Raw genomic sequence first — 18,048 nt, 5'->3', positions numbered from 1 at the left:
TAATGGCATTGGCTGCATGTTTTATACCCCTGACGACCTGACATCAAAGAAGGGACAGCAACTGACGCAGGACCCAAGACTTTGTTAATCAGGCCGACTGAGGGCTACTGCAAGCAGATAACCCAAATGTGAGGACTGCAACAGTGAATACACTCAAACATCTACATTTATGGTAAGTGTACACAACTGTACTTCCTTAACTCAGTCCCACAAATGGATGCTTCACAGGGATGTGTTTATGGACATTGTCCACTAGTGGGGTACTCATAGGTTTTTTTTACCTCCCCTCTGAACAGACAACTTCCTCAATTTTGTGCCAGAGTCCCAGGTCCTCTGGTTTGGAAGGTGTAGGCACCCTGTCTTTTTCTTGGAAGGAGATGTTTCTTTATGCTTGCCCTCCCCTTCCTCTCTTTCCAAAAGCCTGTTCAAAATTCAACAGGATGCTCCCAAAATCTTGTTGGTGACTCCTTTTTGGCAGAGACTCCATTGGTTCACTGTTCTGCATTTAGGGCAGTGATCACAATTTATTAACAGGGAGGACCTACTCACACAGGACAAGGGATCTCTCATCCATCCCCACCTGTCCACACTTCAACTGACACAGTGGGTGTTAGGGTTTTGATTCCACATAGACATCTTTTTTTTTTTTTTTTTAAGGACATGCTTAGGGTCGTGCAGGAGGCCGGGAAACCCAATACTAGAAAATCATATTTATCCAAATGGAAGAAGTTTTTTGTTTGGTGTCTTTCTCGTAACATGGATCCACTTTCTGTGGATATTCCTTTGGTTCTGTCTTACCTGTTTGAATTTCTTAATGCTGGAAGACCCACTTGTCAGTCGTCTCTACTAGTCTGCTTTTACCTCCTCCTTTGGCTTCTAGATTTGAAGCTAAACAATTCCTAAAAGGTGTCTTTCATATTAGGCCTCCCAGAAAGCCTGTTCCCTCCTCCCTGGGATCTTAATTTTGTTTTAGAAAAACTTGACTCTGGCTCCTTTTGAGCCTGCAGCTTCAGCTTCCTTTGAAGACTTCTTTTGTTAGCCCTTACCTCTGCCAGACTGGTGTCTGAGCTTCAATTCCTTATGGCTTGTCCTCCTTTCGGTGTTTCATAAGGACAACGTGTCCTTGCGTACTAATCTTTCATGCCTAAGGTGGTGAATGAGTTGTCCCTTAATCAGTCTGTTAATTTGCCCACTTTTTCCTTTCTCCACAGTCTGCCATTGAGGAGGTGCTGCACACTTTGGATGTGCATAGACAACTCAGATTTTATTTGGATAAGACTAAGACTATTAGGAAATCTGATCAGCTCTTTGCTTCCTATCATCCTGAGTCATTGGGATTAGCTGTATCCTAGCAAATTATTTCTTCTTGGATCTCTAAAGCTATTTCTTTTGTTCTTTTCCTGGTAAGAGCCCTCCTTATTCTGTTAAGAGTCATTCTACTAGGGCAGTGGCTTCTTCTGGTGCTTTTTTCAAGGGTTTGGATATTAGCTCTATTCTTGAGGCAGCTACTGGGACATCTGTGCATACTTTTACCAAGCAGTACAAGTTAGATGGAATTTCCAGAGCAAGAGCTGGTTTTGCTAGGGCCACACTTCATGGCTTTCTAGAGAACTCTGCTGGTCCTTCCTCCTCCTCCTCTGCCTCCTGAGCTTTGGCACTCTTCCTAGTGTAATGAATACTGCAACAGTGAAATGGAAGGACATAGTACAGTTGTGTAAAATCTTCCCATAACTGTAGATATCCTTCTCTTCACTGTTGCAGTAGTCACTCCCTCCCTCCACCCCCAGTCCCTTTCTCTTCTGGATGTACTAATTACCTTTTCTTTTCCTTGGACAGGGGTTTTCAGTTCTGAGGATGGTATGTCTGGATGTCACCTTTATGCCCTATGCTACACAAGGAACATACATGCGACGTATGGCATACCTTAAAAGCAACCTGAAGGCTTTGGTACACTGACAGGACAGTCAGGACGGCCTTGGCGGGGAACACTTAATGTAATGAATACTGCAACAATGAAGATAAGGACTTCTATCTTTATACAAAACTGTATTATATGAGATTATTTGCCTGACGTTTTCATTTAAATGAATTTATGCTACCTGCTAAATCTGTGGTTATCCTACAGATTAGTACCTCGCGGGCGGTACTGTGCAGCTTTGGGCATGTCTGGTATGATTGACTGACAGGTGTAGTATCGACATGCCCGCGACAGCTACTTCAAATGTGAAATGTGTTACCCAAAAGAAGGAGTCTGCATCTTAACAGTAACAGCGACTAAGCTATTTCCAATTTAACACAAAAGTCTTTAGTGCCGCGACTTTAAGGATTCTGCATCGGTATTGTAAAGTTAACAGTAAAAGCAAATAAGCTGTTTTCAATTTTAACACAAAAACAGCTTTATAAGATGAAGTACATATGCAGTGCTTTCTTGCAGTAAAATGTTGAGTGGTCTCGGAGTTGGTAAATATAAGTAGGGGGGTGCAGGGGGGCCTGCCCCCCTGCAAAAACATTTTTAAAACTGGTTTACGTTGTGTTTTACGTGTAATGTAGTATCTGCGAGGTACTAATCTGTAAGATAACCAACCAAACTGTAAAAAAGGTGTACAGAAATTGTAGTAGTACTCCGAAGAAGTAGTTCAGCTGTACAATTAAACACGTTACTTAAAGAAAACCGATTTTAACAAGGAGTTCGTTTTAATAACCTCAGCAAGCATTATTTGCAATGGCTGGTTTCTAAGAGTCGTGACTTTAATAACAGTAGCAAAAGTAAAATTTATGTCCCCAATGTAGAGTGGTCTCGGAGTTGGTAAATATAACTGGGGGGTGCAGGGGGGCCTGCCCCCCTGCAAAAACATTTATAAAACTGTTTTACGTTGTGTTTCACAGTAATTAGTTATTTAAAACATATGGCGCATTTCGCGTAATGAGGATGACACTCATGTCAATATTGCGTGGCCCGGCCGGGGGTGTGTCGGGGCGGGATTTGCTACTGCGCATCCTGCGAGGTACTAATCTGTAAGATAACCAAATCAGTTAGAGGACCTTCCTGCTGGAATAAGTCTTTTACCAGATTTGGGTTTCTTTGCTAAAATCTACCTTAAAACAGTATTACTTTTCACTTTGTCCATTTGGCTTGACTGTCACTTCCCAGTGCATCTGTTCTTGCCTTCTTTATCAGATATTGAAATGTATAGATTATGTTAAATCACTCATGTGGCTGCTGCATATAATCCATCTGGTGGTCTTTTCGTTGTCTTTCTTTAACCTTTGGTTCACATCTGTGCAAACGTACAGATGTGTCACTGGAAGTGGTAGGAACCCATGAAGTCCACAGTTGTTACAGCTGCCCTTTACTACCCTCTTGCTTCTTCTCTGGGTTATTTCTCTCTAACTCTCTTTCCATGTTAAGCTTCAAATGGCTGCTTTCCCCAGCAGTACAACTACACGTATCTCACTTCTGACTTGTGCTCCACACTGCACTGCATTCAGTCATTTCATCATCCCAGACCCATTTTTTATATCCATTTTCACCATTTTCAGTTTGTATCCTGTAACTGTTCGTATTCTGCTTATGCCTCATGTAATTTCCTATCTTGCAGACTAACCATCTCCAGATCACCCATCATGCACTCATGCACTCTGTTCCTTTAATCACCATGCTGTTGTCCCTCACTCTTGTATCCCTTTTCACAAGTGGGCTGTTATTCTGTATTATAGAGCTAAATTGTCTGCTTGATAACTGTGTCTTACTGCTCTGCAAATCTATAGAAAACAGTATATATATTTTTTTATAATTTGCACATTCCTTACATCTGTGTTGAAACTGCCCCCACCCCCCTCATTTCCTGCCTTGTCTTTCAGCTGATATAATTTAGCTAGTGCTGTGTCTCCTTTTAATTAACAACCTGTATTCAAACTGGAACCTTAGTTTGAGAGACAGCCTTACAGAACTATATTCAAGTTTATAGAGCTAAGTATATTTTCTGTGTTATTCTGTATTAGAGCTAAATTGTCTGCTTGATATCTGTGTCTTACTGCTCTGCAAATCTATAGAAAACAGTATATATATTTTTTATAATTTGCACATTCCTTACATCTGTGTTGAAACTGTTCCCTCACCCCCCCTCCCTATTCTTGGTAGTAGTTTAAATTTGGTAGCTTTTGCAGTGCCCGCCCCACTGTAGATTTGATCTAAGACACTCCCCTAGGACATCTCTTTACCGCATTCTACCTAATAAACCCTTTCTGCACTTGCTTTTAGTCCTTTTTAATTTAATTACATTTTTTCAAACTGTGTGTGGACGAATATTGCTACATATTCAAGTGTGCCAGCTTGCACTGCATGAGAATTGTATTTACTACTTTACTACTGCTTTTGCTACTTTTCTAAAAAAAAAAAATTTCTTCTGCTTTTACTGTACTTGTGTTTCTTCCTACTTTATTTTGCTTTTGCGTCATCTTAAACGTTCTCAATTGTATTTATTACTGCTTGGTGTAACTCATTCTAAGCCTTTTAGTTTAAACACTTGGGCTTCAGACCAGTTTTACATTGAGAGGGTTTGTGGTCTGCACTGTAGTGGCAGAACAGGTAGCTTACATCCTTCTAAGTTGGGAACTGCTGATTGAGGGCTCAGTGTCTGTAATTCTAAAAGTGTATTAATTCTGGTTTAAGCACTTGGGCTTTCAGGCCAGTTATTTTACATTGAGGGTTCGTGGTCTGCACTCTTGTGGGAGGAGAGGCTGGACTCTGCCCTTCTGAGCTGGGAATTTCTGGTTAAAGGCTTATAGTGCATGTATATCTGAACTGCTTCTTACTGAAATTGGTACACCTTGTTTGCTGTAGCATAGACTAGATCCAGGCCTGCTGAATCTAGCTTTGTTTGTATAACTTGAGCACTAATCCAGGCATTATTTAAAGTATTCAGTTGTATTTATTACTGCTTGGTAGTAACTTGGTTAAAGTGTAGCTATCATTCTAAGTCTTTTGGATTAAGCACTTGGGCTTCAGACCAGTTGTTCTACATTAGGAAGGTTTGTGGCATGCACTGTGGTGGCAGGACAGGTAGCTTTCATCCTTCTAAGTTGGGAACTGCTGATTGAGAGCTCAGTGTCTGTTATTCTTAAAGTGTATTGGCTCTGGTTTAAGCACTTGGGCTTCAGGCCAGTTATTTTACATTAAGAAGGTTCGTGGTCTGCACTCTTGTGGGAGGAGAGCCTGGACTCTGCCCTTCTGAGCTGGGAATTTCTGGTTAAAGGCTTATAGTGCCTGCATATTTGAACTGTATCTTACTGAAATTGGTACACCTTGTTTGCTGTAGCATAGACTAGATCCAGGCCTGCTGAATCTAGCTTTGTTTGTATGCTTGTTATTTCCCTGGAATGCTAATTCCACCTAAAACGTGGCTTCTCAGTGCTTCTGTGGATCCCTAGTGATATCTGCATTGCTTACTGTACTTATTTCCTTGCTTTGCTTGAAAGAAAGTTACTGTTTGTCGTTTTTGCATTTAAGTTACCTGTAACACATTGCACTTGTTACCTGGCACTTGCTCACTAAAGCAATTATAAGTCAGCACTAAAAATTAAAAGCACTACACCCTCGCTCCCCATTGGCCCTTGTTTTCAATTATAAAGGAATTCCCAATATTATTCTAGCATGTCCAAAGGTCAGTTGTCAATCTCCTCTCTGGTCCAGCTGGTGAATATGGGAATCTTGAGGCAATGTTACAACTGCCTCATGTACACAGACAACCCTCTCCTCCTCCCAACAAATTCCAACACATGTGAGAGATGCAACCATATAGCCAAACTGGAGGCTAAGCTCTCTCAACTCAGTACTGGCAAAACCAGTCAGGAGGAGAAGGAAACCACACTCACTACAATTCCAGTCTCACATAGACCTACCACGACAGCAAACCAAACACATAATCACACAAAAACATACTCGGAGGCTCTAAATAAAGATCTGCCTAAGCAGCAGAGACCTCCAAAGCAGACACCCAAGCAACCGCTACCCCAAAAAACACGTGCAACACATATCTCACAAAGCCAGTGTGCCGAACAGTCACAGCCCTTAAGGCTAAACAACACACCTGAAACACTTGTAATAGGTGACTCTATCGTCAGGCACACTGTCGTCCCGCTCACCAGGCTGAACAAGGAGAAGGTCACGGTGAGCAGCCTGTCTGGCGCTAGGATCCGCCACATAACACAAGCACTCAGGTCACTCCAAGGCAAGTACAAATATGACTCAGTCATTGTCCATGCTGGTGTGAATGACCTGAGGCGTACCTCCCTGGACTACATGAAAAGAGACATAGAGGAGCTCACTGAGCATGTAGCCCAGGCTGGTATGACCCTGACCTTGAGTAGCATCTTACCCTCACCAAGAATGATGCCACAGTATGAAGACAAGATGATCAATTTCAACAATTGGCTTAAGTATTGGTGTCATTCAAAGGGGATCCAATGCCTATCAGCTTGGGATGATATGCACGACAAGCCACGATGCTTTGCTAGGGACGGCTTGCACCTGTCACCCCTGGGCTTTCGGATATTGGCAAAGGCTCTTGCTACCCCATAGTGCCTTTTTTAGGCAAGGCTCAAAAGACAAACCCACCTCCATAGGTATCACAAGGGATAAGAAACTAAGAGTAATGCTACTCAACGCTAGAAGTCTAAACCTCAAGATGCACGCACTCGAAACTCTCCTTAGCATGGAGAACATCGATATCTGTGCAGTAACAGAAACCTGGTTCAGGGGTCCCGAGAGCACCCCAGCACTACCAGGTTATACCTCATACCATGCTTTTCGGCCCCAAAACTTGGACCGAACCACAAAAGGAGGGGGGAGTATCGATATTCATCAAAGATACCCACACCTCTAGGTTGGTGGCAAAACACGAAGCATCAGAGACTATCCATGTGCAACTAACAGTGGGTAAAACTGCCTTCCAGTTGATAGCCTGCTACAGACCACCCTCGCAAACCCAGGAACCCCACTCGGCCTTCCTGAGAACACTGGAAAATATGAAGGTCTCTCCGAACACCATTATATTGGGCGACTTCAACTACCCAAACATAGATTGGGAGCATTACTCTAGCTCCAACACCCTTGCCCAAAGGTTCCTTGAATTCATAAACTCAAATGCTATGGAACAACTTGTTACCACTCCCACAAGAGGGGAAAACATACTGGACCTGATCATCACCAACATGGGGACTCTATGCTCCAGACCAGAAGTGTATCCCTCACTGGTAAGATCAGACCATAAACTGATCTCACTGGATATTCACATCCTGACCCCACCCCCTGCCCAGAAAACCACAGTGAAAAACTTCTCTAAAGCAAATTTCACACTCCTCAAAACCGAGGTGGAATCCTTCAAAGCCCCCAGGCCTGTGGAAAATACGGCCCAGACCGCAGAATCCTTTATAAATGCATTCTATGAACACCTTCAGGACTGCATGGATCATGCAATCCCAAATAAAACCAAGACCCAATCCTCCAAAGGCAGACGACCTGTCTGGGGGACCCCAGCCATAAACAAACTATACAATAGAAGGAGGAAGCTACTACATGATAGAGCAAAATCCCAAAAAGGGAAGGCATCTCTGATCAGTATTAGCAAAAAACTAAGGGCACTCATAAAATCGTCAAAGGCCAGCTTCGAGAGAAAAATTGCACAGGACACTAAGGATAATCACAAGGCTTTATTAGTTATGTTAGGAACCTGGGTGGGAATTCCCAGATATGCTCAGAATTAGTCCAAAATGACAAAAAATACACTGAACCCACAGACATTGCCAACATCCTAGCTGACAGGTTCAGCGCAAACTCCCCTCCCCACCAAAGGGCAAATATCTATCCCAGCAGAGTGCTGCCCCTGACATCTCAGATGCTCAGGTGGGAGCCGCCCTCTCCAAAGCAAAAACACAGCATCAATGGGACCAGGCGGTGTCCCAGGCTGCGTCCTACATGAACTCCAAGAAGAGCTAAACCCAAACATAAAACTACTGTTCAATCTCAGCCTTACTACAGGATATGTACCCAAAGAGTGGCGACAGCAACAGTGGTCCCTCTCCACAAAGGTGGTGCCTCAACAGACCCTGGAAACTATCGCCCCATAAGCCTGACTAGCTTGGTCTGCAAAGCTATGGAAAGGATCATCATGGACCTCATAAATAAAGATATTGGGGACCTACAGACTCTGGATCCTACCCAGTTTGGCTTTGTTAAGGGCAGATCCTGCCTCTTAAACCTGGTTGACTTCTTTGAAACAGTCACCAAGGCCATTGACGAGCGGAAGGTGGTCCACACAGCCTATCTGGACCTCGCAAAAGCCTTCGATACAATACCCCACTCGGGCATTATAGATAAGCTCACCAGCTTAAATATAAACCCCTATGTCACTAGATGGGTTCCAAACTGGCTCAAGGACAGAACCCACATGGTTAGAATTGCTGGAGCCATGTCAGACTCCAAACCAGTTACAAGTGGCGTCCCACAAGGCTCAGTCCTGGGACCTCTCTTGTTTGGTATATATTTCTTGGAGGTACAGGCCAACATGGAAGGACTGTGGCTAACCAAGTTCGCAGATGACTGCAAACTGGGCGCCATAACCGACTCTCCAGCCGACACAAGCATCCTCCAAAAGGGCCTCGTAGAAACAGACAACTGGTGCCAGAGCCATGGCCTCAAGCTAAACGCCCAAAAGTGTATAGTCATCCCTTTGGCAAAAACAAAGTGCCCACAAATTACCACATAGGTGGTAATCCATTAAGTACAGAAGAAGTAATTAGGGACCTGGGGACCCAAGTTGATAGCAATCTCTCATTTGACAACCACGTGGCCAAAGTGGTTAGAAAAACATTTTATATAGCCCACCTAATCATGAAGGGATTCACATCTAGATTAGGGAGGTCATCATGCCTCTTTACTCATCCCTCATCAGGCCCATAATTGAGTACAATGCCCTTTTGGGATGTACCTTACCAAACACCTGCAGCAACTGGAAAGACCCCAAAAGTACCTCACCAAGAGGATCAAAGGGCTCAAACAGATGCCATATGCTGCCCGGTTAAAGAAACTCCAGCTCTACTCAGTGGCATACCGCCTGCTCAGAGGTGACCTGTGCCTGACGTATAAGGCCATGTCCAACCCGGAATTAAGGGACATGCTGCACCTCAAAAATCCAAATCCCATCGAGCTACACGCTCGAGAGACTTGAACCTCAGCACTGAAATAAATAGGACATGCTGGAGGGACAGATTCATAACCCAGAGGCTCCCTTCACTCTGGAATAAAATCCCAGTCCAGGTTAGGCAGAGTCCCTCATTGACTCTTTTCAAGAGGAATCTTGATGAGTGGATGGGAGATCGTAGGTTTACCCCGGGTATCACTTCTGTGTCACCGTTAGACAGAGGCACAGTATACTAACCTCGAAAAAGGGCATAGCAAAATTAATTTAAAATGGGTGGCGAAAGCCAAACATACTCTGGCTAGGCTTATAAATGCCCTAGGGCAGATAGCCTAGTATGAACCTATGAACCTATGTAGTGATATACAAAGTCTTTCTTGTAGTATTATACCAAGGGGTTGAACGGTAGTAGTGCCCCCTGCCCCCAGAGGCTGCACAGTGCAGTACAATAAATAGCACCCTGTTCTTCCCAGGCAGTGCACTGACATCATGGAGAAAGCGAGGGAGGTGCAACTTCACTCAGCAGGAAAGGCCTTCTAGCCTTGGGAGCTTAAGCCATGAAGTCGACCAGCAGCCTACATAAATGAGATCAGGTGGGCCGGTTCTTCCTTGGCCTTCTTTACTTATTTGACTTTATAGCTTCAATTTATGTACAAGTTTGGATGGTATTGAGCTTTTTAGCTATTCTCAGCCTTTTACATCCACTTTTTGCTTATAATGCCATGCTGTCCTGGTTAATAGTTACTATCCAGATAATGTCCCATAGTGAATGCTCTTCCTAACTTTACTTAATGAAGGAAAATTCCAGGGCATTATGATTTTACACGCAGAATATTGAACTGAGTATGGAACAAAACTGGATTTATATTTTTTGCTTCTAAATTAATCTTTTTTCCCCCCAGAGATGACCTCATCAGAGCAATTAAGAAACTAAAGGCTCTTGGAACTGGCTTCAGTATAATCCCCATGGGAGGTTCATACCTGGTCCAGTCAGTGCCAGCAGAATTAAACATGGACCATACTGTGGTGCTGCAGCTAGCAGAGGTAAGAGACCGGGTCAAGGGGTGCATGAGTGCTGATGCCTTGAAATAAAGTGGAAAGGAATTAAGTATTTACATGACCTACGTGCACACAACATAATCATACTAGTAACAGTGTTGTTTAAAAACGTAAATGTTCTCTATTCTGAAATGTGAAATGGAGTATTACTCAGAGGAGATGACTTTAAATAATCGGAGTAGTGTAGCAGTGCAAACACAGTCCTAGGTTTGAATCGGAGTATGTTTTTAAATAACATGCCTGGATGGCTCATCTTTTTGTTTTTATTCAGAGGTTCATACTAGGCTATCTGCCCTTCTGCCCTAGGGCATTTATAAGCCTAGCCAGAGTGTGTTTGGCTTTCGCCACCCATTTTAAATTTTTTTTTATTTTATTTTATTTAACATTTGTTGACCGGGAAAGTCCGACTAGGTTCCACAGATCCTGTTTTCAGCGGAGGCCCGGGGAGAAATGCTCCAGACGCATGTCTTTAGAATGTGGGAGGAAACCGGAGTACCCGGAGGAAACCCACGCGAATGCAGGGAAAACATGCAAACTCCACACAGAAGGCACCCCGGCCGAGAATCGAAAATTTAAATTAATTTTGCTATGCCCATTTTCGAGGTTAGTATAGTGTGCCTCTGTCTAACAGTGACACAGAAGTGATACCCGGGGTAAACCTACGATCTCCCATCCACTCATCAAGATTCCTCTTGAAGAGAGTCAATGAGGGACTCTGCCTAACCTGGACTGGGATTTTATTCCAGAGTGAAGGGAGCCTGTGGGTTATGAATCTGTCCCTCCAGCATGTCCTATTTATTTCAGTGCTGAGGTTCAAGTCTCTCGAGCACGTAGCTCGATGGGATTTGGATTTTCTGAGGTGAGCATGTCCATTAATTCTGGGTTGGACATGGCTTTATACGTCAGGCACAGATCGCCTCTGAGCAGGCGGTATGCCACTGAGTAGAGCTGGAGTTTCTTTAACGGGGCAGCATATGGCATCTGTTTGAGCCCTTTGATCCTCTTGGTGAGATACGTTTGGGGTCTTTCCAGTTGCTGCAGGTGTCTGGTAAGGTACATCCCAAAAGGGGCATTGTACTCAATTATGGGCCTGATGAAGGATGAGTAAAGAGGCACGATGACCTCCTCTGATCTAGATGTGAATCCCTTCATGATTAGGTGGGCTATATAAAATGTTAAACAGGTGAGTTGGCTGATCAGAGGACTCTTGTCTGTCAAAATTTTGACAGAGCGATTGCCATAATACATTAACCCTGTGTGCATATGTCACAACTTACCAGGACAGTTTCAGTAAAGTAATGTACATTATTTCACAACCCTGAGTGCATTTGTCAGACCTTACCAGGGCAGTTTCAGTAAAGTAATGTGCATTATTTCACAACCCTGTGTGCATACGTCAGACCTTACCAGGACAGTTTCAGTAATGTAATGTAAATTGTTTCACAACCCTGTGTGCATTTGTCAGACCTTACCAGGACAGTTTAAGTAAAGTACATTATTTCACAACCCTGTGTGCATTTGTCAGACCTTACTAGGACAGTTTCAGTAAAGTAATGTACATTATTTCACAACCCTGTGCATTTGTCAGACCTTACCAGGACAGTTTCAGTAAAGTAATGTACATTATTTCACAACCCTGTGTGCATTTGTCGGACCTTACCAGGACAGTTTCAGTAAAGTAATGTACATTATTTCACAACCCTGTGTGCATTTGTCAGACCTTACCAGGGCAGTTTCAGTAAAGTAATGTACATTATTTCACAACCTTGTGTGCATTTGTCAGACCTTACCAGGACAGTTTCAGTAAAGTAATGTACATTATTTCACAACCCTGTGTGCATTTGTCAGACCTTACCAGGACAGTTTCAGTAAAGTAATGTACATTATTTCACAACCCTGTGTGCATTTGTCAGACCTTACCAAGACAGTTTCAGTAAAGTAATATACATTATTTCACAACCCTGTGTGCATTTGTCAGACCTTACCTGGACAGTTTCAGTAAAGTAATGTACATTATTTCACAACCCTGTGTGCATTTGTCAGACCTTACCAGGACAGCTTCAGTAAAGTAATGTACATTATTTCACAACCCTGTGTGCATTTGTCACACCTTACCAGGACAGTTTCAGTAAAGTAATGTACATTATTTCACAACCCTGTGTGCATTTGTCACACCTTACCAGGACAGTTTCAGTAAAGTAATGTACATTATTTCACAACCCTGTGTGCATTTGTCAGACCTTACCAGAACAGTTTCAGTAAAGTAATGTGCATTATTTCACAACCCTGTGTGCATTTGTCAGACCTTACCAAGACAGTTTCAGTAAAGTAATGTAAATTATTTCACAACCCTGTGTGCATTTGTCAGACCTTACCAGGACAGTTTCAGTAAAGTAATGTACATTATTTCACAACCCTGTGTGCATTTGTCAGACCTTACCAGGACAGTTTCAGTAAAGTAATGTACATTATTTCACAACCCTGTGTGCATTTGTCAGACCTTACCAGGACAGTTTCAGTAAAGTAATGTACATTATTTCACAACCCTGTGTGCATTTGTCAGACCTTACCAGGACAGTTTCAGTAAAGTAATGTACATTATTTCACAACCCTGTGTGCATTTGTCAGACCTTATCAGGACAGTTTCTGTAAAGTAATGTAAATTATTTCACAACCCTTTGTGCATTTGTCAGACCTTACCAGGACAGTTTCAGTAAAGTAATGTGCATTATTTCACAACCCTGTGTGCATTTGACAGACCTTACCAGGACAGTTTCAGTAAAGTAATGTACATTATTTCACAAGCCTGTGTGCATTTGTCAGACCTTACCAGGACAGTTTCAGTAAAGTAATGTACATTATTTCACAACCCTGTGTGCATTTGTCAGACCGTACCAGGACAGTTTCTATTTCACAACCCTGTGTGCATTTGTCAGACCTTACCAGGACAGTTTCTGTAAAGTAATGTACATTATTTCACAACCTTGTGTGCATTTGTCAGACCTTACCAGGACAGTTTCAGTAAAGTAATGTGCATTATTTCACAACCCTGTGTGCATTTGTCGGACCTTACCAGGACAGTTTCAGTAAAGTAATGTGCATTATTTCACAACCCTGTGTGCATTTGTCAGACCTTACCAGGACAGTTTCTGTAAAGTAATGTACATTAGGACAGTTTCAGTAAAGTAATGTACATTACTTCACAACCCTGTGTGCATTTGTCAGACCTTACCAGGACAGTTTCAGTAAAGTAATGTACATTATTTCACAACCCTGTGTGCATTTGTCAGACCTTACCAGGACAGTTTCAGTAAAGTAATGTACATTACTTCACAAGTCTGTGTGCATTTATCAGACCTTACCAGGACAGTTTCAGTAAAGTAATGTACATTATTTCACAACCCTGTGTGCATTTGTCAGACCTTACCAGGACAGCTTCAGTAAAGTAATGTACATTATTTCACAACCCTGTGTGCATTTGTCAGACCTTACCAGGACAGTTTCAGTAAAGTAATGTACATTATTTCACAAGCCTGTGTGCATTTGTCAGAACCCTGTGTGCATTTGTCAACCCTTACCAGGACAGCTTCAGTAAAGTAATGTACATTACTTCACAACCCTGTGTGCATTTGTCAGACCTTACCAGGACAGTTTCAGTAGTAATGTATATTATTTCACAACCCTGTGCGCATTTGTCAGACCTTACCAGGACAGTTTCAGTAAAGTAATGTACATTATTTCACAACCCTGTGTGCATTTGTCAGACCTTACCAGGACAGTTTCAGTAAAGTAATGTACATTATTTCACAACCCTGTGTGCATTTGTCACACCTTACCAGGACAGTTTCAGTAAAGTAATGTAAATTATTTCACAACCCTGTGTGCATTTGTCAGACCTTACCAGGACAGTTTCAGTAAAGTAATGTACATTATTTCACAACCCTGTGTGCATTTGTCAGACCTTACCATGACAGTTTCAGTAAAGTAATGTGCATTATTTCACAACCCTGTGTGCATTTGTCAGACCTTACCAGGACAGTTTCAGTAAAGTAATGTACATTACTTCACAACCCTGTGTGCATTTGTCAGACCTTACCAGGACAGTTTCAGTAAAGTAATGTACATTATTTCACAACCCTGTGTGCATTTGTCAGACCTTACCAGGACAGTTTCAGTAAAGTAATGTACATTATTTCACAACCCTGTGTGCATTTGTCAGACCTTACCAGGACAGTTTCAGTAAAGTAATGTACATTATTTCACAACCCTATGTGCATTTGTCAGACGTTACCAGGACAGTTTCAGTAAAGTAATGTACATTATTTCACAACCCTGTGTGCATTTGTCAGACCTTACCAGGACAGCTTCAGTAAAGTAATGTAAATAATTTCACAACCCTGTGTGCATTTGTCAGACCTTACCAGGACAGTTTCAGTAAAGTAATGTACATTATTTCACAACCCTGTGTGCATTTGTCAGACCTTACCAGGACAGTTTCAGTAAAGTAATGTACATTACTTCACAACCCTGTGTGCATTTGTCGGACCTTACCAGGACAGTTTCAGTAAAGTAATGTAAATTATTTCACAACCCTGTGTGCATTTGTCAGACCTTACCAGGACAGTTTCAGTAAAGTAATGTACATTACTTCACAACCCTGTGTGCATTTGTCGGACCTTACCAGGACAGTTTCAGTAAAGTAATGTACATTATTTCACAACCCTGTGTGCATTTGTCAGACCGTACCAGGACAGTTTCAGTAAAGTAATGTACATTATTTCACAACCCTGTGTGCATTTGTCAGACCTTACCAGGACAGTTTCAGTAAAGTAATGTACATTATGTCACAACTCTGTGTGCATTTGTCAGACCTTACCAGGACAGTTTCAGTAAAGTAATGTACATCATTTCACAACCGTGTGCATTTGTCAGACCTTACCAGGACAGTTTCAGTAAAGTAATGTACATTATTTCACAACCCTGTGTGCATTTGTCAGACCTTACCAGGACAGTTTCAGTAAAGTAATGTACATTATTTCACAACCCTGTGTGCATTTGTCGGACCTTACCAGGACAGTTTCAGTAAAGTAATGTACATTACTTCACAACCCTGTGTGCATTTGTCAGACCTTACCAGGACAGTTTCAGTAAAGTAATGTACATTATTTCACAACCCTGTGTGCATTTGTCAGACCTTACCAGGACAGTTTCAGTAAAGTAATGTACATTATTTCACAACCCTGTGTGCATTTGTCAGACCTTACCAGGACAGTTTCAGTAAAGTAATGTACATTATTTCACAACCCTGTGTACATTTGTCAGACCTTACCTGGACAGTTTCAGTAAAGTAATGTACATTATTTCACAACCCTGTGTGCATACGTCAGACCATACCAGGACAGTTTCAGTAAAGTAATGTACATTATTTCACAACCCTGTGTGCATTTGTCAGACCTTACCAGGACAGTTTCAGTAAAGTAATGTACATTATTTCACAACCCTGTGTGCATTTGTCAGACCTTACCAAGACAGTTTCAGTAAAGTAATGTACATTATTTCACAACCCTGTGTGCATTTGTCAGACCTTACCAGGACAGTTTCAGTAAAGTAATGTACATTATTTCACAAGCCTGTGTGCATTTGTCAGACCTTACCAGGACAGTTTCAGTAAAGTAATATATATTATTTCACAACCCTGTGTGCATTTGTCATACCTTACCAGGACAGTTTCAGTAAAGTAATGTACATTATTTCACAACCTTGTGTGCATTTGTCAGACCTTACCTGGACAGTTTCAGTAAAGTAATGTACATTATTTCACAAGCCTGTGTGCATTTGTCAGACCTTACCAGGACAGTTTCAGTAAAGTAATGTACATTATTTCACAACCCTGTGTGCATTTGTCAGACCTTACCAGGACAGTTTCAGTAAAGTAATGTACATTATTTCACAAGCCTGTGTGCATTTGTCAGACCTTACCAGGACAGTTTCAGTAAAGTAATGTAAATTATTTCACAACCCTGTGTGCATTTGTCAGACCTTACCAGGACAGTTTCTGTAAAGTAATGTGCATTATTTCACAACCCTGTGTGCATTTGTCAGACCTTACCAGGACAGTTTCAGTAAAGTAATGTACATTATTTCACATCCCTGTGTGCATATGTCAGACCTTACCAGGACAGTTTCAGTAAAGTAATGTACATTATTTCACATCCCTGTGTGCATATGTCAAACCTTACCAGGACAGTTTCAGTAAAGTAATGTACATTACTTCACAACCCTGTGTGCATTTGTCAGACCTTACCAGGACAGTTTCTGTAAAGTAATGTGCATTATTTCACAACCCTGTGTGCATTTGTCAGACCTTACCAGGACAGTTTCAGTAAAGTAATGTACATTATTTCACATCCCTGTGTGCATATGTCAGACCTTACCAGGACAGTTTCAGTAAAGTAATGTACATTATTTCACAACCCTGTGTGCATTTGTCAGACCTTACCAGGACAGTTTCTGTAAAGTAATGTACATTATTTCACAACCCTGTGTGCATTTGTCAGACCTTACCAGGACAGTTTCAGTAAAGTAATGTACATTATTTCACATCCCTGTGTGCATATGTCAGACCTTACCAGGACAGTTTCAGTAAAGTAATGTACATTACTTCACAACCCTGTGTGCATTTGTCAGACCTTACCAGGACAGTTTCAGTAAAGTAATGTACATTATTTCACAACCCTGTGTGCATTTGTCAGACCTTACCAGGACAGTTTCAGTAAAGTAATGTACATTACTTCACAACCCTGTGTGCATTTGTCAGACCTTACCAGGACAGTTTCTGTAAAGTAATGTACATTATTTCACAACCCTGTGTGCATTTGTCAGACCTTACCAGGACAGTTTCTGTAAAGTAATGTACATTATTTCACAACCCTGTGTGCATTTGTCACACCTTACCAGGACAGTTTCAGTAAAGTAATGTATATTATTTCACAAGCCTGTGTGCATTCAGTACTAATACTGGGAAAAATAAATGAAAAGACTATTATGGGATGACTGGTAAGCATGAGATTATTGACGGCTTTCATTAATTTTTATACATGTCTGACAATGACACGATGCATTTATATTCAGCAGACAGAAAAGTTTCAGAATACGTTATGATCTAGTATTCCAGAGGGGGAGAAAGTGTGTCCAGGAGTATGGAGCCTAATAGGAGAAAATATGTTCCAGAGCATGGGGCCTAAAGGCAAGAGGAAGTGTGTCCCGAAACATGGGGCCTAAGGGCACGAGGAAGTGTATCCTGAAACATGGGGCCTAAAGGCAAGAGGAAATGTGTCCTGAAACATGGGGCCTAAGGGCAAGAGGAAGTGTGTCCCAAAACATGGGGCCTAAGGGCACGAGGAAGTGTATCCTGAAACATGGGGCCTAAAGGCAAGAGGAAGTGTGTCCTGAAACATGGGGCCTAAGGGCAAGAGGAAGTGTGTCCCAAAACATGGGGCCTAAGGGCACGAGGAAGTGTGTCCCGAAACATGGGGCCTAAGGGCACGAGGAAGTGTGTCCCGAAACATGGGGCCTAAGGGCACGAGGAAGTGTGTCCTGAAACATGGGGCCTAAGGGCACGAGGAAGTGTGTCCTGAAACATGGGGCCTAAGGGCACGAGGAAGTGTGTCCTGAAACATGGGGCCTAAGGGCAAGAGGAAGTGTGTCCAGAAACATGGGGCCTAAGGGCAATTGGAAGTGTGTCCAAAATCATGGGGCCTAAGGGCACGAGGAAGTGTATCCCGAAACATGG

General features: G+C 42.3%; 1 protein-coding gene across 1 annotated transcript in view; it reads left to right on the top strand.

The window, feature by feature from the left end:
• Positions 1-18,048, top strand: part of SNF8 (SNF8 subunit of ESCRT-II) — a 362,588-nt gene that overhangs the window by 229,768 nt on the left and 114,772 nt on the right. The window contains exon 6 of the mRNA XM_044055396.1: positions 10,100-10,241. Within this exon, the coding sequence (XP_043911331.1) occupies positions 10,100-10,241 (142 nt within the window). The remainder of the gene's footprint in view (positions 1-10,099; positions 10,242-18,048) is intronic.

The sequence above is a fragment of the Protopterus annectens genome, chromosome 13.part0, assembly GCF_019279795.1.
Source record: "Protopterus annectens isolate FY-2018-M chromosome 13.part0, PAN1.0, whole genome shotgun sequence".
Lineage (NCBI taxonomy): Eukaryota > Metazoa > Chordata > Ceratodontiformes > Protopteridae > Protopterus > Protopterus annectens.
This window is presented reverse-complemented; position numbering and strand designations above follow the sequence as displayed.